This window comes from Panthera onca, chromosome D4, assembly GCF_046562875.1.
Source record: "Panthera onca isolate mPanOnc1 chromosome D4, mPanOnc1 haplotype 2, whole genome shotgun sequence".
Taxonomy (NCBI): domain Eukaryota; kingdom Metazoa; phylum Chordata; class Mammalia; order Carnivora; family Felidae; genus Panthera; species Panthera onca.
In genome coordinates, this window is record NC_138351.1 from 42,266,535 (window position 1) to 42,284,113 (window position 17,579).

Below are 17,579 nucleotides of genomic sequence, written 5' to 3' on the forward strand. Positions count from 1 at the left end.
AAGGAAAGGGGGACAAGAGTAGTACCAATGAGGTCCCACCATCCTATGGATTTTAATCATCCCTAGTTGACATTTAGCTTTCAGAATATGTGGATATGCACACACAAACACCTACAATTATTCCAGGGTAAAATTTGAACTCCACTTGAGATTATGTAGTAATATTTCAAACTGATTGGCATTTCCCCCCTGTGGCCTTATGCATAATAAAGTCTTCACAACAGACTTTGGAAATCATTAAAGTCTGACTGAGGCACACATAAAAGTAGACTGTCAACGCTTGGTTATGCAGGAGCTCACTCTCTTGGCTAGTAGATTAAATAATTCCTTGGTTTTATTTCTTCTCCTTCTTCCTTACATGGCCCACTTTTGGGGGCATGTCTTTCCTCATTTACAGCAACTTCATGAGAAGTGGTTAAGGGGAAAAGAGAAAAAATTTAATCTACAAACTTGACAGTAAAACTAGGAAGAGATTTGGTAATTGAATCTACTTGCTGCAACCAGGTTGGGGGATTGTTTCTACTCTTGCTGTTCTATCCGAACTCTGGTCACCAAGGCTAGATGAAAGCAGACTACACAAACCTTGCTTTATTTAATTTACAGAAAAATGAATTAAATGTACACTGACTACAAAACATATCTTGTTTTAAAAGTAACTATTGAAATATATTACTTGAAAACATGATATCAAGTCGTTTTATTATACAAAAAATGTACTCTTCTGCAAGAGAGTAATTACCCTACTCCCAATTTATTAGCTTTAAATACTTAATTTTCTTAAAGTAGCATATATGTATATAAGAATTTCATTAAGGAAACATTATAAATGCAAGGCATATTTATTTTTTATGCAACATATGCTTTAAACTCTATCACATACAGTGAAGAACTATTTCAAAACCGAGAGAGAAAAATAATACAAAAAGCCAGCATCTGGTAGGAAATACCTGAAAGAAAGAAATGATTATAGTCTTTTTTTTTTAATACACATCACCTTTGTGTCACAAGTATTTTTCCTTCCCTCTCCCAGTAAGTCAGCCTGAAATCTCATTCCAAATCTATAATCAATCTTTATCTTTTTTTTTTATTCCCCCAACATAATCCCTTAAAACTCTGGGCTATCACACACACTTTTGACACTCCTATGTGTTTTCTTCTGGATTGCTGGATTTGCTTAATGCATATATCAAGTATCAAGCTGCTTTGCATCTGTGACTGGAGGGATAAAAGACCCTATATAAAGATTTGTTCATAAAAAAGGGGTTAAGAAGGCAGTCTTAGGAAAAATCTAAACTAACCGTTAAATGCATGAACAGAAAATGTTAAGGGCTAGAGCAATCCTTGCTGATTTTTCCACTAACATGATCATTGTATGATTAAGCAGACCAGGAAACTTAAAGTTGCCATCCCAGCCAAAAGTTACTGGTCAGCTGTTTGACATGTAGGAGCTATCAACAAGCTAAATATCTTTCAGAGTTTGAGCCATCGGCAAAATGAAACTATTTTATATCACCACCAATATTTAATGAGCCCAAACTCTCAGAAAAGAAGTCAGGTCTCTTGAAAAGATGTGAACAAAGAAAGAGGGGAGACATTGGTCAGCTCTTTGAATTCTGGTTACCAATTTGTTAATAACAATGGCCCTAACTTCTACATAGAAGAAAAGTTCTATTAATTAGTACTAAAAGGCACAATCATAAAAATAAATCCAAATTTTAAAACGTAGCAACTTTTCCTTTAGATTTTTTTACTGTATTTAAAAACCAGTACTAGAAAACACTTGCCAACTTCATTTAGTCTCTGACTGAGGCACACATATGTGATCTCCTAATTTACAGCTTGCATGTACAGATGTTCACACTTAGTAAAAGGGCTTCTTAATAGCTTTTTTTAATTAAAAGTGTGTTGATAATAGGTGTTTTAAACATATCCAAACAACGCAGCTGAACTGACAAATGCCTGTCTTCATGCCTCACCATGCCTCACATTGTGGCAAGATTTTATAAGAGAGAAAAGATTATGATTCAGTCACATGTACATAGGATAAATGTTACCCCAAAAACTTCCAAATGAAATCTTTCATTAATTTTTCTCTCTATGATCTGTTTCCAAGTAGAAAATGTTAGATTGCTACTAGGTTTATGTAGCCAAAAGCAGAACCGCACAGCCGTTGCTTGCTGCCTGCAGTTTTTTTCCTTTGCAAAACTTTGAACCCCATCCAGCTTTGACACACTGCCTCTTCAGTTAATAACTATCAAGTTTCCCCTTGTCTCCTGTCTACTTTTCTTTGAGGCAATTGCGCACTCAGCACCCCGAGATAATAACACACATCTATAAGATAAAAGCAATGGCATTAATGTAATTGTCTGCCTCTCTCTCTTTAGCCTAATCTTTTTTTTCCTTCAGTTTTGACTGCCTGTGTGACACCTGTTTTTGTCTCCTCTGATCCTACGACAGGTTTTCCGCTGACAAGGTTTTTGCCTGACAGAGATTCTGCAGACAAGAACATAATAAAATATGAAGAACTGCTTGTCAGAGTTTCTGCCAATGCTCACATGAAATAAAGAAAAAAAAAAATGTCTTTTTTTTTTTTTTTATAAGGGGCCCTGTGATGGTCGCTTTTGGCCTGTCAGAGAAAAGACCTCCCTGGCCAATTTCTCCAAGCCAAACAGGTGTTTTCTTTTATGCTAGAAGTTGATTTGTTTTTTAATTTTTACTGATAGTGGAAAACATGGACAACCAAAGAGAGGAGGGGAGAATTTCTATCCATCAGATTTTTGCAGGCAAAGGAGTATTGAAGAACTACTAAATAAAACTGGAAGATATTTCACTCAAAACTGTACCTTCTGAATAAGACCAAAATGCCAACATCTGTTAATGATCAAACAAATTGAACTTCTCTAAAATTTATTTCCTGGCTAGTCAGGCTGCTAAAACCTCCTACCTACCTTTCACTTGTTTTGTTGTTTAAAGACAGAAGAAAACAGCAAAAGGTGAGAACAGAAAGGCTGCAAAAGAGAAATACAGACTCTAAAGGCAAGCTGTCTGCAGTTGTGCTTACCACTTAGCATGGAAGAGGCTGCTGGAAAAGAAATGGCAATTAGGAGTCAGAGACTCTTAGATACACTTAGGAGTTTCCGCAAACCTTTGTTCCTGTGCTCCCATGTGGGCAATGCCGCAGTGGGTATCAGCACAGAGATGAAGAAGTGCCCTCCTTGAGCTCCCAAGCTAGTAGAGGGATCAGTATTACACAGAAACGACCCTCTGGTCTCCGTGAAGTGTGCTGAGCTCATTCAGAAGGGAACACTTAATTGCTCCTAGGGGCAAGGGGGATCCCTCTTCCCCGAGGAAAAGGGCAGAGGAAAGACTGGACATGATCAATAGTGCAGCAAGTGTGAAAGCTCGAAGGACTGGGAAAGAGCTGACAGTGATGAGTGAAGGGAGGACAAGAGCCTCAGGTTTCGGTTTTTAGGATTCTCACACCAATTCTAACTGCTCTACCAGTAAACCACTCTAACCTAAGCTTCAGGCCTCCAAATACATGATCTCATACCGAGGGCCTAGAACAGCTATGTCTAATAGAAATAGAATTCAAGTCCGGTACTTTAATTTTTTAGTCTCTTTTAAAAGGTAAAAAACAAACAATGAAACTAATTTTTAAGAATATATTTTATTTAACCCAGTATCTCAAAAGTATTACCAATAGGTATGGACCATTATTACTGTAGTATTTTATATTTTTTTAAGATGCCATTTCCAAAATCCAGTGTATACGTTATATTTACAACATGTCTCAATTTGGACTAGCTGCATGTCAAGTGCTCACATCCATAAGAGTGGCTTCTTGATTGGACAGCCAGGTCTAGAGTTACCTTTGCATTCCTTGGCAAATTGAATTTAAGGCCCAACAACACTGTCCTTTCATTTAGATGGGTTTGAGCTTGCATTTGTACTGTCACCTGCCTGACCATACAAGCTGGCTGAGAGGCCTAAGGCCAAAATTAGGATCTCCCTGAACTCCAGGGAGAGCGAGACCTTACTACCGGGCCCCTTAACAGACACTGCTTATGACTCTACCCAGTTGTGACAGTAACACCTTAAAATACTTTCTATACAGGGCTTTGGCTACACGCTCACTAACTAGTAACAGATAAATGCAAGAAGCTTTTGAAGAATTACAAACACCTACCACCCTCCTAGAAGGCAAAACTGGTAAGGAATGGGATGCATAAGCAACATTTTATGCCTCCCAGAATACAAGTCAGAATTCCTCTGAATTGCCTTATTTACCTCATCCACTCTTCAATAAAGGGTAGGGGGAGGGCCCATGCTTAGAAAAAGTCATCACTATGACACAGCAGAAAGAAGGATGGTTGAGAGTATCAACATGATATTGCTGAGGCATACTGGGTCCTTATGCCCCAAGGAAATCTCCTCGTATATCTGAACAGAGCATCCTGAATAAAATGAGAGGAGTTGAGTGTTTCATTTATAACTCCTTCAATTTGTGTTCTGCTTAACCTGGTGAACTCCAGTTAATTAAGATGTTCCTATAAACAATTAAGCTTCCTGTAGGATCGTTAGCAAGATATAAAAATTTATGATGTAATAAAGTACAATAAAATGATAAAGTGGTTAGCCCATCAGAACACTTCACATGCAAGATAGGTGTGAAAATGGGCAAAAGTAGCCTGAAATCTGCCTAAAATTAATCTACTTCTGGTTTTGGACTTTGAACAGATAAATACTCTTATAATTCATTTTAACTGGTCCACACTTCTCAAAATGTGACCTCTGGGAAAAAGTGTTTCTGATTTCTGTTCAAATAAGGGCTCAAATGACACGTTAGGGGAAATGGAAGGAATGGAACTGTACTGGATTTACTGGGGAAAACAACTTCACCTAGGGAACACTTGGCCCCACAGCCAAAAGAACTGGTAACCTAAACTTTGCCACTGGGCACTGAAGAAAACCTTCCCTAGAAGGGAAAGAAGCTCACACCACCTGCACCTTAAAAGTGAGGCTCTGGATATTATCACTGGTATTAAGTCTACTCTTCCCTTTAATCTTCCTCAAAACCTTGCTGTGATATTTAAGTATATTTCTGTTATTATTTACATTTACAGATAAAAGAACTGAGGCTTACTAACTAGGGACGGAGATGAGATTTGACCACCATCTGGCAAAGCCAACTTTTAACCACTAAACGATATTAAAACATGTCTGTCACGCCCTCAGAGGTTGAAGTTGTACTTCTAGAAGAGTTCAGAAATAACAATAACCAACACTATTAAGTAGATTATCTCATTTAATCCTAGGAAGAACCCTACAAACTAGGTGCTATCATTATCCACGTTTCACAGATGAGAAAATAGAGATTATGTAACTTGGCCAAAGTTCTGCTGATAGTAGGTGGTAAGAGCAGCACAGGAACTTAAACAGAACTGTACTCTTCCCTACTTTTCTATCATGCCTCCCATTTATGATTCTGAAACTTCTTCATATCCTGGGGCTCCAGCCCTGTATGTTTCAATCTCAAGATCCTCCCTAGAAACTCCTTAGCAGCGGACTGGCACTGCATACTTTAGAGGCCAGAATTTACCAGACTCATCTTATGTTCCATCTGAGTAAGAAGCTAGGAAAAAAAAAAAAAAAAAAAAAAAACATGGGGAGCTAACAGGCAGAGAGCCCAGGACTTTGAGGGGGGAGGCACTGTTTGTGCTGTGATTAAAAACGAAAAATTTTAGGGAGTTCAAAGCACCATCCCAAAGGTAGGCAGACTAAGAAACAAATCAAAATAAGCAGCTCAGGGACACAATAAGAATATAGTTAATGCCATTAATCAGGCACCCAACCTTTGCATTTGTGAGGATGGCCTCCCTTTAAAGCTTATCAGCTGTGATCAGGGAGTAAAGGAGAAAAGCAGAAGAGGGCACGGTGCCCTCAGGTCAAGCAAAGAAGGCTCCTGTGCCAGGCAGGAAAATGGCCTTGTTTTTGCTCTTTAAAATAAAAATAACCAGAGAGATGATCAACGACTTTGTCCATGGAGAGATCGGGGACCCAACTGCCTTACCAGAGCTAGGAGGCACCAAAAAGCCAGTTTCTCTAACTAGAAAAGAATTTTGCAGCTAGGCAAGCCAGGTTTCAGTATCCTAATCTGGAAGAACTAAGTCTACCTGGATTCTTTTAAACACATACTACATTAGTTCCCACCTTTTCCAAAGCAGCATACCAGAGGAAGAGGAATATGGTGTTCCTACCCACGTTGTTTCTAGGTAAAGCCCTGGAAGCATGAACACCTACATCTTCCCCAAAGGATCAAGTTCTCACTTGCAAAGCTGGTCTTTACTGCCCTGTGCTAAGGACTCAAGCTAGTACCTTTCGTACACTTTTCATCAAATCCTAAACAAAACAGCCTCCTGCAACAAGTCTCTCCCAAAGCAAAATTCACTCTTATTGGGACAATCTCCAGGTCAATTAAAGGGAGGTTCAGAGCTTTCTTGTAGGTTAATATCTGGGAGGATTACCTTTCCTTTGTCAGAAGAGACTCAGTTTTAATCACCCTCCTTGCTCAATCATGAAAAATGTACGAATTATCATACAGAAACTGAGTTATTTGGAATGAGCATGATGTCACAGAAATGTCATGCTTTATTACTTATGATAAAAGACATCTATTTGGGGTGTGAAGAGAGAAAACTAGGGAAGAAAGGAGGAAGAAGGAAAAGTTATTACTACATTAATTATACTGGGCTTTGGACTCAAGTCAGGGAGAATATTACAGAGTTACCAGTTGGGAATAAACGACTTCCACAGATGTTTAGACAATTCATAAGAAGAGCATAGACTGGGACAAATAATAAAGACATGTGACTTTTCATGGGATAAAATGAAAACTACTGCTTTTGATCCGCTCCGCTTAAATCCTTGTAAAGTACCAGGGCGCCAACAAATTTGAGGAATTTGTAAACAGAATGCTGAGATCTCGTGGTGCTAAATGTAAGACTGACATAATCAAAAGTCTTCTGATTACAGAATGTTCAGAACCAATGGCCCTGATTTAAGATTTAAATACGCAAATTAAGCCTCACTAGAATGTTTTTAGATGTATGCTTGCCAGTTTTAGCAAATAAAAATACAGGACCACTGAGCTAAATTTGCAGGTATAGGCTTATCCTAAAAAAACAAAAAAAAAACCTATTCATTGTTTACCTGAAATTCAAATTTAATGGGAGGTCTTATATTTCTATTTGGGGCAGGGTCTCTATAAATACCCCTGTTCTGATAAGATATATCAAGTAAAAGCTGAGAATTCAAATTCAATGATGATGAGAAAAAAAAAGAAAAATTACTTCCAGTGAATTACAAAAGAGGTTTGAAATTAATGGATTATATGAATATTAAGTCTTACAGTACATTAAACCATAAAACTGGTTACTATAGGACACTAAATTAACTTTATACTGCTATCTCCTGTGGCACAGAACTGAGGAGCTGAAGGACACCTGATACAGTACTTTATCTATGATAGATGCTTACTAAATATCTCTTCATTGATGATCCAGATAATGCAGGCCTAGCCTGCTCGTTTTACATTTAAAAAAAAATCTGAATAGTTTGGATATGAGCAGGAAGGCAGCTGGCTTGATGACCAAATAATTGAAGTAATAACATAGGACTATCTTCTCCTTGAATGAACTGCAAGTAGTAAAGAGAAATCACATTTATAGAACATAATAAAAGAAAGGTCTCAAGAATTCTGGTGCAACAAGCGTTCTCACAGGCAGACCTTAGCCAAAGGAAATAACACTAGTGTTAATTCAGATCACTTGGAAGTGAATGAAAATTCTATCATTCATGCAGCTTGTTGGAATGGTGCATGCTTTTGGTTTAAATCAGAGTATTCTATAAAGGAAATAATTTGTACCGAGAAAGCTGCTGTGGGGTTCATTAAGCTGTGTAATATATTTTTTATTCATCAAGCCTCATCTCCTTGCCAAATGCTTGTGAGACACACTAAGAGACAGTGGATTTTTTTTAAAGGTAGTTTTAACAAATGGGCTTTGTTGGAAGTAAAAATTACTGATCTAGTAAAGGAAAAAATTCTAAATACATTACCTTTCTAAAATCTGCCCACCTCTTTTCTCAAATACACAAATCAAATACAACCCAACATAAAAGAAAAAAAATTTCCAGTTGTCTTGGATTATCACTAGATATTTACTAAAATCATTTAGAACATAATTTACTATTTTTTTTATTTGTACTACTCTATCTTAATGGTTTAGAAATGAAATCTTCATCTAGAATACAGGCATTAAAACTCATTTGCAAATGATAAATAACAGAAGTGACTTAGTACTATAGTTCTCAACCCCTATACTCCAGTTTTGTTTTGTTTTTTGTTTTTTTTTTTTTACAAAGGCAACAAAGTCCTATTAGTAACACTTCTCGTTAGAAGGAAGCACTATCCCTACCACCCTCCCCATACAACTTACCCAGTATGGGTATGTACTAGCGATACTTGCTAATTTCTAAGACTATGTAAAATCTTTGGCTGAAGCTTTAATTCTGTGAATGGTTGAATTACTACTCTAGTATGGTGGGAAAGGGTCAAAATGCAACAAACTAAATTTCTACCAACATAAACATTTATGTCACCAGTAAAGAAGCCCATTGCTGCTCTTACTTATCCTGGTATCTTATTTTGGCACTTTTGAACCAAGGAAAATTAAAACTTGTAGGAAATTTTATTTTAATTTTTTTCAAAACTCACTCTATATCTTAGGCAAATGAAGGAAACACACAGAAAAGATAATGCAAATAGAGGTAGGAAAAAATAGTTGTTAAATGAATTAGCTGGCAGTATGCTGGAGTCCTTTATCCAAGAACTCTGAACAGAAATTTACAAACTTAGAAACTCTGGGTTATTACGCATTATAGGTATGGAGATCGTATACCAAAGAAAGCTTGTTTTGAAATAAAAGTTAAATTCAATAAAGCCCTGCTTTCTATTATCTAAGTGAAAGAGCTGAAATTCATTAATGGGGAGAAAGAACAGGAAATCCTTTATTAATTCAGTGGGAAATACCTATTGGTAGTCAAGGAACTGTTTAGGGTTTTTTCCTCTCTGACTCAAAGGTGCTAAAGATTTCAAGGAAGTAATCTGTAGAAAGCACACGGCCCAGTGCATAATTTCAAAACCCAGGTGTTATAGTATGATGAATTAATCACTCACTCCCTTTAATTTTTAAAACATCTTTCTCAAGATTACTGTAAAGGAGCTAATGTCAACAATTGAAGCAGGTTAGAGAATAAATGTGTAAGGCTATGGAAGAGTGTGTGTGTGTGTGTGTGTGTGTGTGTGTGTGTGTGTGCGCGTGCACATGCGTATGTGTGATATAATGGCCCATGAAATCCAACATCTTACAAAGAAACTATAAAGAGATATAGGAACATATTTGTTCAAAAGAGTCCATCAAGTTTGTAAAAGGTGTTCTTTTTATAGAGAACACTAGATTTGACATTTGGTTATCTTTATCTTTTAGCAGCAAATATTTTTTTAATACAATTAACAGGTGGAGTATGTTTAGCGATGCGATACAATAATTCTATGAGATGTGTCTCAGTAGTCTCACTCCTGTTACATCCACTTTCAGAGAAAAATCACACACTAAAAAAAACAAGTAATTTCCTCCTTGTGCCACACATAGGACACCGTACTGAATAAGGCAACCAGGAAGGCTGCTGTGTTTCACCTCTGCACAGAAATCACTAGAGATATGATTTCAGGGTTTTCTGTGCAGGGGGAGAGAATGAAGCAACTAGTTGGAATGCCAGGGGCAAAAAGAGTGGGTGCTCTCATCCCACTGCCAACTCAAAAGCTGGAAGCCAATCCTTCACTATCGTATTTGTCCTAATGAGTACAGGAAGAGTGGGGTTTGTAAGTCTGCACGTACATATTTGGAGTTGGCTGGGTTTTTTTTTTTTTAATGTTTTATTTTATTTTTGAGAGTGTGTGTGTGTGTGTGTGAGAGAGAGAGTGTGGGGATGGGGCAGAGAGAGAGATGGGGACAGAGGATCCAAAGTGGGCTCCATGCTGACAGCAGAGCACCTGATGCAGGGCTCAAGATCATGACCTGAGCTGAAGTCGGACACTCAATAGACTGAGCCACTCAGGTGCCTCATAGAGTTGTTGTCGCTGTTTTTTTTTTTTTTTACGTTTATTCGTTTATTTTGAGACACAGAGAGAGCACAAGTGAGGGAGCGGCAGAGAGAGAGAGGGAGAGAGAGAGAATCCTAAGTCAGTACAGAGCCCGATGTGGGGCTCAAACCCACAAACTATGAGATCATGACCTGAGCCGAAACCAGGATTCGGATGTTTAACCAACTGAGCCACCCAGGCATCCCGTACATATCTGGAGTTGTATATGGATACACAGTTGAAGGAGGAGAGGGGGGAAGAGAGATCAAGGTATTAACAGTGGTGAGAGAAAGACAGACTTGGGAAACTCTACAATTAATATCACAGAAACCCAGGATTTCTAAGGACACAGTAGAAAAAGCACAGCCCAATATAACAGAAATGCCTTATTCAAGTTTAGTGAAAAATCACATCCTTCAGAAAGTCTCAGTAACAACCATTGGCTACGAATAATTTATTTTATTCGAGAAAGAAGAAATATTTCTTCTCCCACCTCACCCCATTACACTACTAATGTAATATGCATGTGGCAGTTGGATAGGTAAAACAAACTGGTGACACAGTAAACTTTTATACTCACAAGGCTACCACCGTAGACAGATGATGGGAACACAGATGGCTTTGGAAAAAAAGGGAGCTGAATGAATGAAAAGTCTTTTGTTTAACTGATCGACCTACTTTTATTGCTTACCCATTGTTCAGGTTCTTACTTTCAACACAGTATTATTTATTTGAAAGTCTTCATATGCTTTATCTTTAATTCTCACAACAATCCTCAAAGTAGGTATTATTAATCCTATATTACAGATAAGGAGGCGGACCTGCAGAGATGCTCAACTATAAGCCACTGAAGTTGCAGAGCCAGGATGTGACTCCATACTGCCTCTGTGAGTCTTGACGGGCTTGGGACATAAGCTCTAGTACCTATTACCTAGTAAAGCCAACACTTACTCAGGGAAAGAAGGATATTTAGGAAGTGTTATGGGCTGAGTTGTGTTTCCCCCAAAATGCATACCTTGAAAGCCTTAATCCCTGGTACTTCAGAATGTGACTATATTTGGAGACTGAGCCTTTAAAAAGGCTGATTAAGCTTTAGGGGCACCTGGGTGGCTCAACTGGTTAAAGATCCGACTCTTGATTTTGGTTTGTGAGTTTGAACCCTGCATCGGAGCCCTGCGTCGGGCTCTGCACTGACAGCATGGAGGCTACTTGGTATTCTCACTGTCCCTCTCTGTCCCTCCCCTGTTTCCTCCCTCATGTACCCGGCACATGCTTGCTCTCTTTCTCTCAAAAATAAACATTAAAAAAAAAACAGGTTGGTTAAGTTAAAATAAAACCAATAGAGTGGGCCCTGATCCAATCTGATTGGTGTTCTTAGAACAAGAAGACATTGAGATGCAAACAGACACCAGGGGTATGCATCCACAGAAGAAAGACCATTTGAGGACACAACATGAGGGCATCTGCAAGTCAGGAAGAGTCCTCAGAATGAAACCACCCTGATTTTGGACTTCTAGCCTCTGGAACTGTGGGAAAACAAATTTCTGATTTAAGCAACCCAGTCTGTGGTATTTTGTTACAACAACCCTAGGAAATGAATACGGAAGAGAGAAGAAATCATCGAATGCGGTAACACGCATAGACTACAAAAGTTTAACAGCAGCTCATCTGTTGTTCAAAACTAGACTGAGAGACGTTTCAGATTTTGGCCCTGCTAATGAAACAGGAAGGAGTTCCATTCCTGGAGGCACTGAAGGACCGTGGCTCTGCCTGCCAGGCACACCCCTTCCAGGGTATTCCTCTCCTGCTACCCTACCTATCCCTTCTCGATCTCACACACAGAAATGTGGCTGAAATGTCCCCACAATGCCAACATACACACCCTAACAAGCAAGGTACATGATAAATTAAAAGCATTTCAAAGGCATGGCCCAGTGTTGTTACTTCAGATCTTGCTAGAATAACAAGACATTTATAAAAATACAACCCACTGGATATTTGGCACAGTTTGGGAATGAAGAATATGTCGACTGAGAAGCCAATACCCCAGGCTGTCAAAAAAATCTCAAGCCAAGATTTCTTTTATAAACATCACCTATCTTTAAAAATTCTACATTCTAGGAAGAAAATGTCTGCTTATTTTCTAAGTCTCTTTTTGCCTGAACATAAAACACATAAACCATACATAAGAACATACTAAATGCTCAATGTTCCACACTGATGGAACAGCTCTGTGCATCTGGCAAAAAGCAGCAACACTTGCAGCCACGGCCATGGGTCACCCTCAGGTGACACACCTATGCAGAGCCCCCATTCAACACCGGCCACCTCCAATCCCGATGAGCACTGAAAGGGGGTATTTACACATTATTTTTTCAGATACTAGCCAAACAATGTTCCCGTTCACTCTCTCACTCACCTTGGACCATACAAAATTTAACATCTGGGAGGATAAATGCAGCCTCAAAAGCATACGACAAGGGTGAGCAGTCATCGACGAATTCTCCTCAAGCAAAGAGGGTTTGCCAGCCTCCTTCTGAGGTACAGGCCCTGAAAGGCCAACTGTGGTATGTTTGAGTTTCCATCAGGCCTGGTGCTTGCTGGCTGCTGCTACGTTCAGTCAGAACCCCACGGCCCAACTGTCCTATAAACATCGCACCCTTCTGCTAAGAACTGCTTGCCTAGACTTACTCCTTAGAGCCGAGAATATGCTGTTTGAGAGCTGCAGCCTGCATGTTAACTAGCTCTTGGAGCACAGCTGACCCCTCTCTTCTCCAGGGCAGTGACTGCTCTGAAAAAATACGCACATTCACATGAACCTAACAAGAACAGGAAGAAAAGTCCAGATTTTCCTCACCATGTGCCACCCAGCCATGTTTACACTGATCGCAAGTCCTCAGGTTAATCTTCCCCGGTTGAAAACATTCACACGTGCAGTTTACCAGTGTGCAACGGATGGCCTGAAAAATAGAGGAAAAAAAAGGATCAGCATCTGTTCAAAGGTATTGTATTTCTTTACCATTTTAATAAGTAACATCCACTTCCATTTTTAAAGGCTTTATGTTGGTAGGGGCCTGGAGTGTTTTAAAAATAAATTTGGATACCATCAAAATCTCTTACCAAAAAAAATGTAAGAAAACAAAGCTCACACACTAATAGAATGTTTCATGCCATTCATATTTAACCTTTAAATTAGAAACGTAGACCAAGCAGAATAAGAATAAAGGATTATGTATTCTACAAGATGCTTGATTTGTAACGCTAGGGATCCCAAACAGAAAAAAATATTGCTGCTACTATATATTCCCATTTAAGTTTATCCACTTGGCAATAATGCAGGAAAATACATTCTACTACGATAATGCTCAAGTGAAATGTTGGTGAAAGTAAAACATGACATACAAATATTATTATTAGAATGTTACTTCTCTTCTGCTGAGTTTCACTTAGATGCTTTGTTAATCTTTCAGATACACTTTGAAAGACATCCCTATTGGCTCAATAAAATCTAACATACTTCTGGTATTATTTATCTACTTTCCAATTCCTTGTTTTTCCATTTTGATATATTAATTTCATTTTCATTCCTATTTTGAAAAATACAAAACAACATTCCTTTTACTTTAATGGTGATGTAAGAAACGAAGTTTAAATTTGTTTTTAGATCATATATGGAATAGGAAAAGCCATTTATGCAAACATCTTATATTGGTAACAATCCAACTGGATCTTAGAAAACTGAAAAACACACTCAAAAAACTTTCTTTACGATTACTTTCTAAAAACGTTTTACCAGTTTATATTATAAAGTGAATCCACAGAAAATTAGCATAAATGAAGTGTAACTTTTTATGGATAAAAACCTATGCTTAAAACTTGTGCAAAAGCTGACCTTATGCTCCTAGACCACACTTAATAAATTTATCTCATATATTTAGTTCTAATTTGCATGGAAATTCTGAAGACAGAAGGGACTTAGTCCGATCATTCACAGATTAACAACCTACTGTAACTATCTGAACTGCCAGGAAAAGATGGCTCTACAGCTTTAGATGCAATCAATGCTTACTGATTTGGGGTGGGGGAGTGGTGTTTGGAGGAGAGGCTGCAACTACCTGAACCTGCAGTTCTACAACTGAAAGTTATGCTCACTTACACAGCTTCCAGATGCTCATACTCCTAGAGCTCATATTCCATTTGGATTTTTATATAAACTGTCTCACTTATAACAGACAGTATTTTAGATATTGGCAACACTGTTGGGCCAATTCCATTTACAGAGAGTAAAACTGGACAGGTTTTACTGTCCCTTATCAGGCAAGTTTGAAAAGTATTTCACTTTCACTAATGAACTTTAAATCTATAGTTTCCCTGTTCGGTTTGCAATAAGAGTCTGTCTTCACGATAGACTCCTTCCTTAGTTCACCTCCACCTCTAATTTGCTGCTCCATTACCACTGGGGAAACACACAATTGTATAATCTGCCTGGTATTTCAGGGTTTGTCTTCCAATGTCAACAGTCCAATTATGTATTAGCCAGGTTGTGAAACTTTGCTTTATGTATCGTGATTTGAAGAATTACTAATAAGAAATAGGAACACCAAAGGAAATGCTGACTAAGCAAGAATAATATATATATTTGTAGGTTATATGAGGAAATACTTCTCCCAAAGTTTCTTATTTCAATTTCAATAGTTTACTGACTGAGCAATATATCAGAATGTAACAGGTTAGAAAGAGCTTCTTTAAATAACATGTTCATTAATTAATGAACTCACAACTTGACTGTGATATGGTCAAAAAACCTAAACCCAAACAAAACAGTTTAGTTTAGAGGGAGGTGTTTCTACTAAAGAAAAAAAAATGCACTTCACAAACTATATAATTATAAATTCAGATATGGCAACCACATTGAAATGAAAATATTCATGTAATCTGAACAGCTTTAATAAAAGCTTTCAAAAATATACCAAAAAAAATCACCTCTGCTTTACCAAAATTTAAAAATTCCCAATAAAATGATTTCTCAAGGATTATACGTTAACCCCAGCATAAAAGATATACATGTTTTAAATCATTACTTTGTTAATATTTAATTATTTTACAAAAATAGCCTAATTTTATATTGTGTTTAAAGCACACTTTTGTCAATTTTAATTATTGCTACATTCAGGACAGAACAAATTAAGAGACTATAGATTTGCTTTATTTTTATGTATAATTATTTATTCACTGATTAAATCATTTATTCATTTGCTCTAAACCAGTTTATGATTTAAATATTTTCTCTACCTAAGTAACTTTATACATCTGGCACATTTGGGAATTAAGTTCATCATCCTTTTTTTATGAATTCTACTCTTTTTGTACCTAAACACACAAACATTGGAACACCTCAACTCCTTTTGTATATAAACACTTAAACACTGGAATATCCATTTTGTATTTCTATGAATTCCAGAAGGTCTACTTGTTTTAAATTCAGATTTTTATAGACTACAATTGTTCCTTAAGGGAATTATATATATTTAAACAATATGGTCTAAATAAATATTTTGAGTAAGAGACTATTGTGGCTTCAAAGGAAGTTTTATTCTAAATAACATTTTTGAAACAGCATAAAACTTTGACATACTATTTATTCACAACAAAACAGAACCAATGTGATCACTTGCCAACTCACCCACACTTAAAGAAAATAAATTATCATAAAATTATCAAAAGCAGTTAAGCCTCAAAAATGCACATGCTTTACAAGGAGACAGCTGGGAAGAGTAGAAATGGATAAGCTTTCATTTTTGTGAGCATATTCATGTCTTCCTTCATTCAGCCAACATGTGAGTTCCTCCCACTCACTGCTGAGCACTCTCAACTATAGAAAATCCAGAGATGACGATGAGGTGGCAGAAAGGGGACACCAGGAAAGGAGTAGACAGTATATACTGTCAGACTGTTCCCACCTATATATCAGGGATCTTCATGCAGGTCTGGCTATCTCAGGTTATCAACCCCTCCATGACTCATCAGGAGTGCTCTGTTTTTCTTTTCTCAGTTCTTACATGATCAGCATTGACAAATCCCCAGAACAATTAACAATGATAAATTTTCTTAAGCCTGCAACTTATTAAAAGTAATTATTCTTTCTGCTTACCTTTACCATGGATTTCTTGAAAGAAAAATCCATGCACCCAACACCTACTGCTTCCACTTGCGCACAACCACCTACATTTTAATTTTGCAATCTGGTTTCTGTCCCACACGTTCCTGAAACTTTCTCCAAAAGGAATGTTCTCATGAATTTTGGTCCCTTTTTCTACTCCCCTGGTCTTCCGAGACCTCAGTGCAGCTTCCGGCACTCTTCCTTCATTCCTGGGCTGTAGAGACCAACGATCCTAGTTTCACTGGCAACAACTTCTCACTCATTCTCCACTGTAAATAAATACAGGTGTTTCCCACGGCCAGGCTCTCTCATTTTTTATTTTGGCAATTCTATCCCCTCTTCCAGCTTCAAATACTATCATTTTGCAAAAACCATTATTTTGGAGCCAAGTACTGTGTTAAGTGGCAAGAAACGGATGGCAGAGTCCCTGTGTTCAGGGACTTGACAGAGTTTGTGGGCAGTAGGTGTAGAGGAAAGACCCTAAGAAGAGAAGGAAGCCCTCAAAAGGGCTAGAGAAGCAATCATCTCTTTTTATTCCTCTGTCTTTTCTTCTTCCAAAGGTAGGATTTAAAATTTTTTAACAGTAACCTATTACCTAGTATCATTAATAATAGCTAGACTTACTGGATATTTGCCATTTTCTACTTACTAATGTCGCATACTTTACAAACATTAGCTCTCTTAATCCTCAGAAAATACCGTGAGGTTAGCACTATCATTACCTTTATTTCACAAATGAGGAAACTAAGGTGGAGATAATTCAGTACCCTGCCTAAAGACACTGAACTAATAAAGCCACAGGAAGCCGACCCAGGTCTGTGTGAACTCTCCATATGACCGAGAACCTTGAGTTATAATCCCATTCAGTCAGGCAATCTTTGGGCAGAGCCCTTCAGTCTGCCCACCATTCAACCCCCACTGTACACTCTTAACTCTTGCTCATCTTTCAGATTTTAACTCGAATACTACTTCTATTCCTGAGGGCAGCTGCCCTCATCTCCCAGTCAAGTTCCCCATTAGTTTCCTGTTTCACAAGGGGTTTTTCTGTCATAGCACTTAAGACAGTTGTGAATATTTATCTGCAACTTATCTATAATCTATTACGTATAAATGTATTTATTCATCTGTGTGAATACTTGATTAATATCTGTCTTCCCTTCTAGAATTTAAGCTCCATGAGGGCAGTCCAACACGTTTGTTGAGATTACAACGTAC

General features: G+C 37.8%; 1 protein-coding gene across 13 annotated transcripts in view; it reads right to left on the minus strand.

Annotated features, from left to right (window-relative positions):
- Positions 1-17,579, minus strand: part of BNC2 (basonuclin zinc finger protein 2) — a 433,693-nt gene that overhangs the window by 143,870 nt on the left and 272,244 nt on the right. For all 13 annotated transcript variants that reach the window (XM_060609708.3, XM_060609702.3, XM_078436773.2 and 10 more), the window contains one exon: positions 13,062-13,164. In XM_060609708.3, the coding sequence (XP_060465691.1) occupies positions 13,062-13,164 (103 nt within the window). The remainder of the gene's footprint in view (positions 1-13,061; positions 13,165-17,579) is intronic.